This window comes from Physeter macrocephalus, chromosome 13 (assembly GCF_002837175.3).
Source record: "Physeter macrocephalus isolate SW-GA chromosome 13, ASM283717v5, whole genome shotgun sequence".
Classification (NCBI taxonomy): domain Eukaryota; kingdom Metazoa; phylum Chordata; class Mammalia; order Artiodactyla; family Physeteridae; genus Physeter; species Physeter macrocephalus.
Genome location: NC_041226.1, coordinates 54090109 through 54104437, shown reverse-complemented (window position 1 = coordinate 54104437; position 14329 = coordinate 54090109). Strand labels below are relative to the sequence as shown.

The 14329-nt window shown below is 42.3% G+C and overlaps 1 protein-coding gene across 4 annotated transcripts in view; it reads right to left on the bottom strand.

Annotated features, from left to right (window-relative positions):
- The window catches only part of NDFIP2 (Nedd4 family interacting protein 2), a 157791-nt gene that overhangs the window by 63128 nt on the left and 80334 nt on the right, over positions 1-14329 (bottom strand). For 2 of the 4 annotated variants that reach the window (XR_008619051.1, XM_055089587.1), the window contains exon 1: positions 10061-10430. The exons of 1 other annotated variant lie outside the window; for it this stretch is intronic. Coding sequence is in view for 2 of the 3 variants with exons in the window: in XM_055089587.1 (XP_054945562.1) it covers positions 10061-10381 (321 nt within the window). In the remaining variant the exon portion in view is untranslated. Of the gene's footprint in view, positions 1-10060; positions 10431-14329 lie in introns of those variants that run through there. One more of the 4 variants, XM_007114404.4, reaches the window with a different exon arrangement.

The window sequence follows — 14329 nt, the reverse complement described above, 5'->3', positions numbered from 1 at the left end:
AAGTTTTATAAGTGAACTCCAATGGGACAAAAGAGCATGTGCCAGGGACCTGGTGCCTCAGCTCACAGGCAGTCTGCCTCCCCAAGAAAGATTCTCAGGCAGCTGAACGCCCTGGCTCAGCTCAACTCACCACCTCATGACTAGGAGTATGTCAAGGTGGTAGCTATGCCCATCCCAGGCTGGCGTCACCATGATACATTCACGAGCAAAGCAGTATCTAGCAAGTCCTGGCATGGAGGCTGCAATCCCTTGGGGGTGCTGTGGGCTAAGACAGCAGGCCCGTCGGAAGTGGAGACTGGCTTTCCTGCCCAAGGCCAGGACCCCACGTTTTCATCTGACAATGCACCTTGCAAGGTATGTAACCGGACTTGACTGCTTTCACGAAACAAAAATTACAAACGAGAGTTCCATTCTTCTATCAAATCTAGCATAAAATTGATTTCTTTGTTTTGTCCCATTCCACTGAGCCATCCCCCTTCACCTTGCTCAAGGCACACAGCTCTCTTCTTATTTCTTAAACCAACAAGCTCATTTGCACCATAGGCCCCTATCACACCTGAAACACTCATCAGCTAGAACTTTTCAATCAAGTCTTGGCCTGAGTGTCACACCTGCAGAGCCGACAGAGTTCCCTAATAATCCTGATTCCAACCCACTGAGGAGTCAAACCCACTGGTGTGGCATACCATCTCCAAAGATGCCACCATAAATTTTTTGCCTCCATGTATGTGCACTGCCTCTCCCTCATTGGGAAATGGAGTTCATTTCCCCTCCTTATGAACCTGGGCTGGATTTATGGCTGCTTTAACCAACAGAATGCAGCAGAAATGACATTCTGGAGTTCTAAGCTGAAGGCTTAAGAGGAATGGCAGCTTCCTCTTCCTTCTGTGATGTGAAAGGCCAAGGTCACACTGAGAGGGCACGTGAAGAGAACATACAGAGGAGAACTGAAAGGATCAACATTCATCAGTGCCAGCTGACCTTCCAGTCAACCGTCATCAACAACTGCTAGTGAAGGGAATGAGTCATCTTGGAGGTTCCAACCCAATCAAGCCTCCAAATGGTTGGAGCCCCAGCTAACATCACATGGAACAGAAGAACCGCTCTGCTGATCAGCGCCAAACCAACGAATCTTGAAACATAATAAAATGCTTGTGTTTTGAGTAGTTTGTTACAAAGCAATATAAAACTAAAACACCAAGATTTGAATACCAGATCCATCACAGCTAGATCCACACACATGCCTGTATATATTTAACCTCTTTATGTCTCATTTTTTTCATCTACAAAATGAAGATCATAACATTATCTATTTCACAGAAGTGTTCTAAGGAATAAATGTGCTCATGTGTGTAAAGCACATAGCAGAGTTCTCAGCATATTGCTGACATAATGCAAAAAGATATTATTATCCTATTATTGCTATTTTGTAATTGATAAAATGTATTATTTATACCATCATCCTGCTTTACCTTCTTTAAACCATCTATTACTATCTGAAATTATGCTCACTTATTTATCTGCCTCCCCTCCACCAAAGTATGAGCCATGAGACAATAGCTTAACTGTCTTGTTCACCAGCACCTAAAACAGAATTTGACTGACAGAGATACTTTATAAATTAATATTGAATAAATGAGTTATAGGACCTCAGTTTCACAGTTAATCAATAATGATATCTAAAAACTGCTCCCATACCTTAAGTATAAATCTGACAAGAGGCACTCAAAACACAAGATCACACATAAACTATCTATAATATGTTATTTTCAGGATATAATTCCAATGCATTTACTTGTTACTGCACAAATACTACACCATTATTGGATCATGTACTGCTCAAATATGCCTAAGTGATGGCTAGCATCTGACTCAGCACCGTTCAGGTGTTCTAAAGTAGCTTACTCGTTTGTATAATATTTTTTAAATGAACTGTACTCAGTCAAACTAATGACACACTCTCAGTTACTATTGCTACATGCACAGAAACAGCCAGAGAAATTTCCATGTGGGGTCCATTCAAAACCAAATTACCCTGGCAACACAAATTAACATAATACTAATCTTCAAGCTATGGAAACTTGGTTTTAAACACATCTGAGAGTGAATTTCCTCAGTTACAGTATTTTAAAAGTTTAGAATCTATATTAAAGATGAAATAAAAATTAGGCATTCACAGAACCCTGAAGCACCTCTGAGGAAAAGCAGCAGTCCAGAAGGTACACAAAGATACACAAAAACACAATTCAGCATAACAAGTTCTCTAATACTGTGATTCTCAACTTCTCCTCTGCAGTGATGTAGAGATGACACAGACTCAGGAAACGCGCCCTGCCTCCCTCTTCCAACTATAATGTCGTAGGAGTTTTTACATCTAGGAACAGGATTTTATAAGGCAAACAAACCACGGGGGTGTGGTACAGAACTTTAGGTGAGAAATAAACACATGTAAAGTCAGGAAAGTAAGTAAGAGAGAAGACATTATGGTTGAAGCTAATAATAAGTATGTCCTGCTGAACTCCAGCAGTTACTGCATAAAAATTAAGGCAGGCAGGGGGGCGGGGAGGAGGCGGCCGGGATTGCTAAAATGTGGCATTGTATAGGTATGGAAAGGTCCATTCAAGGAACTTGTATGTTAAGAAGAGAAATTTAGGGCTTCCCTGGTGGCCCAGTGGTTGAGAGTCCGCCTGCCGATGCAGGGGACATGGGTTCGTGCCCCGGTCCGGGAAGATCCCACATGCCGCGGAGCGGCTGGGCCCGCGAGCCGTGGCCACTGAGCCTGCGCGTCCGGAGCCTGTGCTCTGCAACGGGAGAGGCCACAACGGTGAGAGGCCCGCGTACAGCAAAAAGGAACAGAAATTTATACTTCAAAATCCAATAAGCCTGGGCTTCCCTGGTGGCGCAGTGGTTAGGAATCTGCCTGCCAATACAGGGGACACGGGTTCGAGCCCTGCTCCGGGAAGATCCCACATGCCACGGAGCAACTAAGCCCGCGAGCCACAACTACTGAGCCCATGTGCCACAACTACTGAAGCCCGTGCACCACAACTACTGAAGCCCGTGCACCTAGAGCCCGTGCTCTGCAACAAAAGAAGCCACTGCAATGAGAGGCCCGCGCACAGCAACGAAGAGTAGCCCCTGCTCACCGCAACTAGAGAAAGCCCATGCGCAGCAACAAAGACCCAACACAGCCAAAAATAAATTTATATATATATAAAAAATTCCAATAAGCCCACCAGAATGGCTAAAATTAAAAAGTCTGAAACACCAAACTTTTGGCAAGGTGGTGAAGCAGCCAAAGTTTCATACATTGTTGGTCTAAGTGTAAAATGGAACACTTGGAAATGGTACACAGACTTGGAAAAAAGTCTGGTGGTTTCTCATAAAATTAAGCATACGCCTACCCTATTACCCAGTAATTCCAAAGACAAATGAAAATGTACGCCCACAAAAACATTTGCACAAGAATATTCCTAACCACTTTGTCCGTAATAGCCAAAAACCGGAAACAACCCAAATGTCTATCAACAAAGCAATGGATAAACAAACTGTCCTATATTCGTACAATTTATACAATGAAATACTATTCAACAATAAAAAGGGATGCACTACTGATACACACAATAACAGGATCAATCTCCTAAACTTCTTGCAGAGTGAAAGAAGCTTTGTAGACTATATGCTGTATGATTCTAGGATAGGCAAAGCTCATTCGAAGTGAAAAACAAAAACAAAACAGTATAACGATCACCTGGTGGGTAGGAATCAACAGGGAAGGGTCATGAGTGAACTTCCTAGGGTGACAGTAATGTTCCTTCCCAGTGGTCAGGAAACTTTCTCTGTAAAGGGCAGAATAGCAAATATTTCAGGCTTTCTGGGCTCTGCCTCAAATACCCAATTCTGCCACTGTAAATGAATGGCATGGCTGTGCTACCATAAGACTTTATTTACAAAACAAGAGTTAGAATGTAGTTTGTTGATCCCTGCTCTATATTTCAAAAGTGGTTTGGGTTACACAGATGTATGTACTTGTCAAAACTCATCTAATTGGCCATGGAAGATTTGGGCATTTCACTATATGTCAATTTTATCCTAAAGGAAAAAAACCATAAAGAAATATTAAACTCTAGGCTAATAATAAGCATGTGGTTTGCAGTGAGGTACGCGGATATCTGCAACTTATTCTGAAAGCTCAAAAAATAAGATGGAGGGGCTTCCCTGGTGGCACAGTGGTTGAGAGTCTGCCTGCCAATACAGGGGACACGGGTTCGAGCCCTGGTCTGGGAAGATCCCACATGCCGCGGAGCAACTGTGCCCGTGAGCCACAACTACTGAGCCTGAGTGTCTGGAGCCTGTGCTCCACAACAAGAGAGGCTGCGACAGTGAGAGGCCCATGCACCACGATGAAGAGTGGCCCCCACTCGCCGCAACTAGAGAAAGCCCTCACACAGAAACGAAGACCCAACACAGCCAAAAATAAATTAATTAATTAAAAAAAAAAACTCACTCAAAAAATAAATAAATAAAATAAGATGGATTGACAGATATACGATAACACAGATACAACAAAATGTTGGGAATTGTAGACCCTAAATTGGTATATGGTATATGGAAGTTAACCGTGCAATTCTTTCAACTTTTGTATATATTTGAAAGTTTTTTGTTTTGTTTTGTTTTTGGCTGCGTTGTGCGGCTTGTGGGATGTTAGTTCCCAGACCAGGGATCGAACCCGTGCCCCCTGTGGTGGAAGTGCAGAGTCCTAACCACTGGACCACCAGTGAATTCCCTGAAAGTTTTAATGTTGTGGGGGGGGATATTCAATAAGAGGCCACTGAAGATTTTTAAGCAAAGAAATGAAAATCAAATTTATATTCTACAAATACAATTTATGCAGCACAAACAATACACAGAAGGATGGTCAGATGAAGGAAGAAAGCACTAAGCAAGCTATTACAATAGTCCATGCCATAGAAAGTATCAACATTTGAGAAGTGCAAAGTTGAGTTCATGCAGAGAAGGAAAGTCAGGGGAGTAAAGAGTAGAAAGCTCCTTCATTTCAGCAATGAGGAAGGAGTTTCAAGGAGAAAGTTCACAATGTCAAGGTAAAAGAACTTAAGCAAGAAGAGAACTGAAAAGTACCTATTAGATTAAGCAACGGACCCTGATGATGTAAAAGAGGTGTGGTAAGAATGTAAACCAGATAAAGGATATTGATAAGTTCAAAGGAAACAAACAAGTGATGAGCAAAGGAATCTAGCTGGGCCAAGAGAGAAAGGCAAAACTAGAGAGCAACGTAAAGTAAAAGACTGAAATACTTCTTTAAAATAGAAAACAAAAGTAAACAACTGCACCTAAAAATCACCATATATTATCTCATTCAGAAAATGTACTCTTGGGTAAGGCAGCCTGCTATGGGCCTGAGTGTCCCTGCATATTCCTGCTGAGTGTGAAAGAAGGTCAAGGTTACCACAGCATTTAACTGCCTCTCAGGGAGAGGTGAACTAGCTTGTTTGTTATTTGCTACAATGTTTGCAGCTTGCTAAAAAAAAAAAAAAAAAAAAAAGTGCTAGACCCCTGGCCCTGAGTTGCTTAGCTGTGATCCACTCTTTACCACAGCATTTAACTGCCTCTCAGGGAGAGGTGAACTAGCTTGTTTGTTATTTGCTACAATGTTTGCAGCTTGCTAAAAAAAAAAAAAAAAAAAAGTGCTAGACCCCTGGTCCTGAGTTGCTTAGCTGTGATCCACTCTGTGCTTCCATTAGACCCATCACCCTCATGGGACCTGGTTACAAAGAAAACCAGCACAAATATGCTGATGTTCATGAGTCTGCAGGGCTGTGAGTAATAATGTCATTTGTTTCTGACCTGGGAGTCTCCTGTTTTTCTGCCAGCAACCATGAAACATTAACAGACTATCAGCTTGTAAACACGGTAAAATCAGATCTTAAGACTTTTCACTGCTCTTGACATGGACAACAAAGAACTAGTTGATATTCATATTGCTAAATAAAACAAGAGACAAAAACATAGTCACCAGCAAAAACTGATATACAATATTTTATAGTTTATTTACCTTACATTATTCATAATATTTATCATGTACCAGTCTCTACACTATATTTTTTACTTACACTACATTATATAATTCTCATAATAATCCTAATGAGGAAGGTACTAATATGAGGAAACTGAAGCTTCAAGATGCTATAGGTAACTAAGCCAAGGGCTCACAAATTGTAATCAGCACAACCTAAATATAAGCCCAGACAACTTTAAAAGGTGTGAGGGTTTTTGTTAACTATTAATAGTCAACCTCCTTCCCAGCTGATTTATCAAGGGCAACTCTAATTCATATATAACAGCAAAGTATCTATATCATCACAGTTGGACAGTTCATTATTTTTATAGAAAACTAACATTTTGGAAATGTTAATATTATCAAAGTTTTCTCTAAAAATCTGTGGTCAAGGTTTAGGAAGAGCTAGGTTAAACAAATCCAAATCACTGTCTTTACAGCAGAAGCTCTCATGGTTTAAATACACAAATGTACATCTTTATATGTTAATATATATTATAAATCTTCTAAGACCATCTATTATCATCATTCTGCATGATACAGTTTGGGAAACTACTGCTACAATCCACAGTGCCAATTTAACTTATACACAGAATACCTCTGAAAGCTTAGTAGTCAGCTTGATGGTTCACATACACAAAACCTTTAAAATGGAGAACATCAAAGTTAGAATGTGGCATAACAGCTCCAAGCCAAGTCACCTACTTCATAGTTTGGCAACACTGCCCATTTCCTACCAGACAAAATTGAATTTCCCATAACACAATGGAACTACCTGGCTTTTTCTGAAATTAGAAAGGTAACAAGTCAAGGCTTTTTGTATTTGTAGCTCTGTACATTGTTATCACTTAACAAAATTTGGACACTTTTAACAATGGAGGAGAGATCACAGAAAAAGTAGTTTCCATGGGGCTTCCCTGGTGGCGCAGTGGTTGAGAGTCCGCCTGCCGATGCAGGGGACACGGGTTCGTGCCCCGGTCCGGGAGGATCCCACATGCAGCGGAGCGGCTGGGCCCGTGAGCCATGGCCGCTGAGCCTGCGCATCCAGAGCCTGTGCTCCGCAACGGGAGAGGCCCCAACAGTGAGAAGCCCGCGTGCCGCAAAAAAAAAAAAAAAAAGTAGTTTCCACATAAAGCTTGTGAATTGGTTAATGGTAGTAAGTCATTCTGATGGTCCTAAGCATCACCGTTAACTTACCAATACGGAAAGCTAAAATTTAACTCTATGAATAAGTGTAAATTAATATCGTATACCATTTCACCGCCAAGCATGTTTTCCTGTCTCCTACTTAGTCAGCTCTAAACATTCAACAACTGAACCTGTTTACTGCTCCATTGTTATTAACCATTCCAGAGTTTTTTAAAAAAAAACAAAACTGAGCTAAAGTCAGCCACACAACAGTTGTGTTCATTATACAAGCCAGAGCTGTAAGCTGTAGATTGGTCTCTAGCTTACTGCAAACCAACGCAGATGCCTTTTTTTTTCCTTTGCCCTCTGCTCTGAAGGAATGCCTCCACCCGTTCAAAGTCTATGTAGGACACAACTCCAGTAGTTTGGGGGGGAGGGGGCATATACCTAGGTAAAGTTACTGATCAGGCCATTCTCAACAAAACCAAGAGTTATTCTAGACAGATGAAATTACCATGTAATTACACAGGAATTGGAATCAAAATCTGAATGTAAACTGTACTAAGATTTTCAAACACTTCAGCTTACAAGGAAAACAAATTGATGTCCTACGTACTTTAAGCAAGAAGTATCTTTAGAAGGACAGATTTTTGCCCCCTGCTCTGAAGGAATGCCTCCACCCATCCAAAGTCTCTGTGGGACACATCTCCAGTTTGGGGGGGGGGGAAAGGCAATAAAATATGATACTGTCGGGACTTCGCTGGTGGAGGAGTGGTTAAGAATCTGCCTGCCAATGCAGGGGACACAGGTATGAGCCCTGGTCCAGGAAGATCCCACATGCTGCGGAGCAACTAAGCCCGTGTGCCACAGCTACAGAGCCTGCTCTTTAGAGCCGATGAGCCACAACTACTGAACCCCGCGCGCCTAGAGCCCATGCTCTGCAACAAGAGAAGCCACTGCAATGAGAAGCCAGCACACCGCAACAAAGAGCCCCGCTCGCCGCAACTAGAGAAAGCCTGCATGAAGGAACGAAGACCCAATGCAGCCAAAAATAAATAAATAAAATAAATAAATTTATTTAAAAAAGAAAAAAAAATGATACTGTCCACTTATTTGAAAGGAGTTGTAGCAGAAAAGAAAATATCTTAAAGCTGACAGCAATTTCCAACATTTTGGTGTTAGAAATTCTTAAAAATAATAATAACTACTGAAAGCAAATGTGACACTATAATAAATTACTTTAAGGCACAAATACATCAATTAAAAATGTTTTGAGCAGTGATTTGTATATGTAAACATGGTGGATTCTGATAAGCAAAACCCCCAAAGAGAAAGAATTCGAATCAGTTAACACCATTAAGGGAAACAAATAGCAACAGGAAAGAAAAGAGATTAGAGAAAATAAATCCCACTGGTAAATGCAATAGGTATCCAATATTTACCTATTGTATTTTATTTTTACTAACATCTGCAAAACCAGGAATGCCTTAAAAAAAAAAAAAAAAAAAAAAACCCCAAATGTGTATACACTAACAACTTGAAAAATGCCTTCCCAAACTGGCAACAACATTTTCCAAACTATTCCAAAAATACTGAAAAATCTTCACAGAATTCAGAGTATACATCATTTGGAGGTTTTACCGAATGTAAACCAGATGAAGTGGACGCCTCTTGAGTTTTTATCTTAAAAAAAAAAAGCAAAATTACATACATTGGGATTTCATCTTTCGGTAGCCTTCGCATTTGTCAAAATACACTTATTAATAGAAATTCTTTACTTCACAACTAAGTCTCTCCTGTGCAAACAGATCTGAAACATGAAATCTCCACTAACATATCTATATTTGTAAATTTCACAAACAGTATTATTAAATTGCATAATCGGTGCTCCATATTAACGTTTTTCTCCTCTCCCTCAGTAAATAGGTTTAACTAAATTTCCACCTCAAAGTTTACAGAAGAACATGTTACCTAGCTACAACAAAACAGTCGACTATTGCTGAGTCCATTTTTTAAATAAGGTTTACGTAGGAATCTCCAATGACACCACCGGAATTAATATCAGAGAAAAAAAATATTAGAAAATTTGACACGGAAAACATAGAGGGGCACTTTTCACTCATTTCAACATACAAAGGTTTATACGGTTAAGCTGGAAAACGTTGTATTTAAAGAAAATTTTTCAAACAAGATTAGCATTTTTTTAGTAAAACTTTGTTTCCCCTCCTACCAAAAAAAAAAAAAGTGATAGAAAACAGAATGCAATCACTTTTAATTCTAACAAAAGAGAAAAGGACAAAATGACAAGGTTAACTAGAAATAGAAACAAGTTCAGCCCCACGTCTATTCTCTAGTTGCACGATTTTTAAGCCCACATTTTTTTTTTTTTTTTACCAAATCCACTTCCCACCCTACGTAGGGCTTACACCTGCCTCCTCCCCACCCACTCCATCTATGACGGTGACACCTTCCCAGAAGGTATGTGAACTCATTTCCAGTATACAATCCACAGGAATATCTCTGAAGTGACTGGGTCAGGGCATAACGAAATGATCGAGAAAGTGAGACATAAAACAGATACAAGTTTTAAAGGGAGCCGTAGGGGTGTCTAACAGCGGAGGAATGGGGACCTCGAAGGAGACTGGGGTCTGGAAAGAAAGGTCTCAAAGGAGCCACAGGCAGGCTCGATCCGAGAGGTGTGAAGGAAGCAAGGTCTTTCCAGAAGAGCCAAAAATAAATTAGCCAGCACGTCCACTCCGCGAATAACCAGAGAAAAGGGACTCTGGGCGCCACGGCGGGGGGCAATCCCGGGGTCCTCGGCGGCGCAGGAGGCCCGGGCTGGGGCCAGAAACTCACCACCTGGTAGCGGCCAGTCCCCGGCTGGTGATGATCCATCCTGCCCGGCTCGGGATCCGGCTTCCGAGCGGGCGAGTGCCCTCGGCGCTCAGCCCCCTCGGTCACCCGGGTCGACGACGTCGTCGCCGCAGCGACCCTTCCGCCTCTGTTTCTGCCGCCGCGGTTGCCCAGCCGGACCACCTCACTTCCCGTCACTGCCGCAGAAGCCGCCGAAACCTCCGCGTCGGCCACAGCTCTGGGCCGGAGCTTCGGGGCGCCGCGCGCGCTACTGAGCATGCTCGGGATGGTCGCGCATGCTCGCTGGGTCCTCCGCCGTCCCATCCGCGTCGTGAGTTCGTGGAGGGGGTGTTTAGCTGTGTGGGCGGAGGTGGAAAAGTCAGGCAAGTCCCAGGGAGCAATCTAGGTATTCAGCCTGTCCAGAGTGGGCGGTGGCAAAAGGATCAGGGGAAAAAATATCACCGTCCTTGATTGGTCTTTTCGTTTGGACGGGTTTCGCGCAGGCACAGTCACAGCGCACGGATACAGATGTCGAGGAGAGCGGGCACGCATTCCTAGAACACCTGAGGACAGGTCACCCTGTTTCCCAACACTTCCTCGTATTACTCACCCAGCCTAGGACAAGGCACAGAGATCCGTCTCCAGGACCTTCCTAAAACTCTTATTCAGAATCATTAGTGAGCTAAGGGATGTCTTGTTAGCTTGTTTTGTTTGTCCCCTTCTTGGTCGTAAGAGATTTAAGAATCCAACAGGGACTCTTCAGCCATACTCATGTATCTCGCCAAGGAAAGAGGCCTCTAGCCTCTAGAGCACTAGGTTGCTCGAAGGATACAAGAAAATAATGAAACAATATAGGACTCTTTTGTGGTCATATTCGTATCAATAATTCCAAAGGGTTTAACAGCAAGGAATCACTCCGTGTGCAACATTGTCAGTCGATCTCAGTATCCGGTTAACCACACATGACCTACTATGTGTGAGTGTCTCCCACGGGGTGCAAAGCATGTTTCTCTAGCAAGTAGAAGAGTATGATGGGGCAGCGTACTCTTTAACCCGAAGACCTGCTTTCTATACCCTGAAAACCATGATCCCACGTGACCTGGCTCAGCTATCTTTTTTACTTAACTTCCCTCCTGAATCGCCAAAGGAGATTCCTGGAATGAAGAAGGCTACTGGATGGGCCTGATCACCTAGTTAAAATAGCAAAAATACAATAAAGAGAGAAACTCATTGAGAGATCATCTGAAAAAATGTAAGCCTTCCTCTGATTGCTTTATTCAAAGAGATGATGAGCAGTTCTTTATATTTTTGCCATCTTGACACATTTGGTGGTTAGAGAGTATTAATTAATAAGCTAACAATAAGAGGCAATGATATTGTCATACTTAAATGCCCTTAAACTTTCTTCAGGTCTAACTTAATGTGTTTTAGACTCTAAGATAATAAACATGACATTACATTGTGTTACTGTACAAGAGCTCACTCTCACAATTTCACCCCAAATGGTATCACCTTTCAATGATCAAAACAGCCCCCAGTTCAGCAAAATGAAATTAGATTCCTACACCATTTATGGTCTATACGGTTCATTTAGAACTTAATTTTATATGCAGGTACACTTTCATTAACCATTTATATGTCCATTTGTTTTTCAAATAGACTGCTGCTCAGGACAGAGGCCATTTTTTACACCTAGCACACCCAGAACAGTAATGGGAACATACCGGTGAAAACCAACGTCCTGACAAAAAGCAAACATCCTAAATCTTGTTAGAATAACAGATTCTTTGAATTTTACTCTCCTCCCAAGTTTTGTGAATGTTTTGCTAATCTAGAGAGGTGACAAAATCCAATAGGAAAGGGGTTCTTCAGTGAAGAGGAGGAAGAGAAAGAGGGGAAAGAGAAGTAGAACAGCTGATACGTATTGAGCCCTTCCCAAGCCAGGAACTGCATGTGTTACATCATTTCATCCTCACAACAGTTGCATGACGTAGGCACGATTGTAATCCCGGTTTAACAAATCAGGAAACTAAGGCACCGAGAGCCACTTGTCCAAAGCCAAATCACTCGTAAGTGGTGACAGACTCCAGAGCCTCCACTCTATTAGGCAGCATGGTATAATACACCCTTAAAATGAACAAAGAAACAAAACAAGTCTTGTCTCTTTCTGTCCACCACTACTGTGAAACTTCTGCAGAAGACCAAAAAAAAAAAAAATAGTGGTGCATCACAAAGAGCCAATCTGACTTCCTTAAATGCCACCTCCTTGATCTGTATGAAATAAGAGATTCTCATTCTTCTCTAAAGAGCCATTCTGAGCTCCTTTTGCCCATTTCCCGATGAAGCCAGTGTGACCTGTAATGGGCCATCACAAGCAGAGGCCCTGAGTTGTCCCACTAGGAGCAACTTTTTTGGGAAGATATGGGGGTAATGATATTCTTATCATTCTAGAGGCCTTAAGCAACATTTGAGATGTTGATAGTTAATCTTTCGGTGGTGACAATTTGATATTTAATCTTTTGGTGATGACAAGTCTAGTTACCCAAGGAATTGGTGGTGGTCTACCACTATAAACTCAAGTGGGATTTTAGAATTAGAGTACACTTCACTAACACCTCTTGTTCTGGCCTAATCAATATTCATCTCCAAATACACAGCCACCAAAAATTTAACTAGTGCCACACTGCAGTGTGATAGACATGGAGATAAGATGGCTGGATTCCCTGTCATGAAAGCACACTCTGCCTAGCTCCATCCAGCTGTTAGTTTTGTTGATGTTTCCTTCGGCTTGGCTTTCTACCTTGAGGTCATGCTGTCTTCAGGGTGGCACCCTGCTGTTTACTAAACAAGGCAGTGGGCTAGCCCCACTTTTGCCTGACATTGGACCCCTTTAAGGGGCAACCTCTGCTTCAGAGTTCCCTGCTGAACTAGCTGAGATTTTGTCAGCTCGGCAGTATGTTGTGACAGCTCTCTGTGCCCAATCCTTTTTGCTCTCACAGATGTTAACTCTCCAATAAAGCTCCTGCACTCATAACTTCATATCAGCATCTGCTTCCTCGAGAGCCCAACCTAGACAAGTACCAATATTGTCGACTGAAAGAAAAACGCACCACATTGTTGTGAGTTAAGTTTTACTCAGGGACCTTTCTGAGGACTGCAGCTCTGAGACAGCTTCTCAGATAGCTCTGAGGAACTGCTCCGAAGAGGGAAGGGAAAGGCCCGGATATCTATGACCTTTTTTTGCTGGGAAAAACATGTAGTCAAGCATAAAAAGATTATTGCTAATCACAAAGAACAGACATCTCAAGTTAAAATGATTTTAGTTCTTATCTATGTATGGGAAGATGCAAGAATCTGGGGTCCTTTGAAATTTTTCCTTAGATGTGCATCTTAACTATCTAAGGGCCAGTATATCCAAAGCACAGAATGTTTTCTGGTCTTCTCCATCCTGAATCCCCCTCAGGGCACGCTGTCAGAAGACAACTGCTGTGCCTGATGGCTTGATCCTTGTAGTAGAACTGAAATGTTGGCAGGCAACTCTTTTTTTATAAGATATAAAGTGATAGAACATTATTATCAAAATTATGTTAAATGACTACAACTGCCCTTTCACATAATTGATGTTTCATCTCCAGAATAACCCTCAGTACCCTCCATTGTTACCATTTTCTCATGTGGACATAATGTATCAGACATAATGTATCTATAGCCTTCCTGTTAAGAACGACTTTGATTTTGTTTTTTAGAGTGATGCTGTCAGGCCAAGTCACAGGGACCCCTTTGCCTGGACATACTTCCCACTGGGAATCTCTCTTACCTTCCCAGAAGCAGAGGCATTCCCTCCAGAAGTAAACCAATTTCTTATCCTCCCTATCCTCCTCTTACCTCTAACCAGGTATGCTAAACTGTGTATACATGTGTAGGATTTTTGTTGAGATTCCCACCAATTAAAGAGCAGCAGACATGCCATTGCCTGCAGATGACCATCTACACTGGCCTAAATCACAGGTAGGCAAAGGCTCCAAATTTTCCTTACTTCTTCAGTGATTTTTAGGTTTTTGTTTTGTTTTGTTTTTGCGGTACGCGGGGCTCTCACCGTCGTGGCCTCTCCCGTTGCGGAGCACAGGCTCCGGACGCGCAGGCTCAGCGGCCATGGCTCACGGGCCCAGCCGCTCCACGGCATGTGGGATCTTCCCGGACCGGGGCACGAACCCGCGTCCCCTGCATCGGCAGGTGGACTCTCAACCACTGCGCCACCAGGGAAGCCCGATC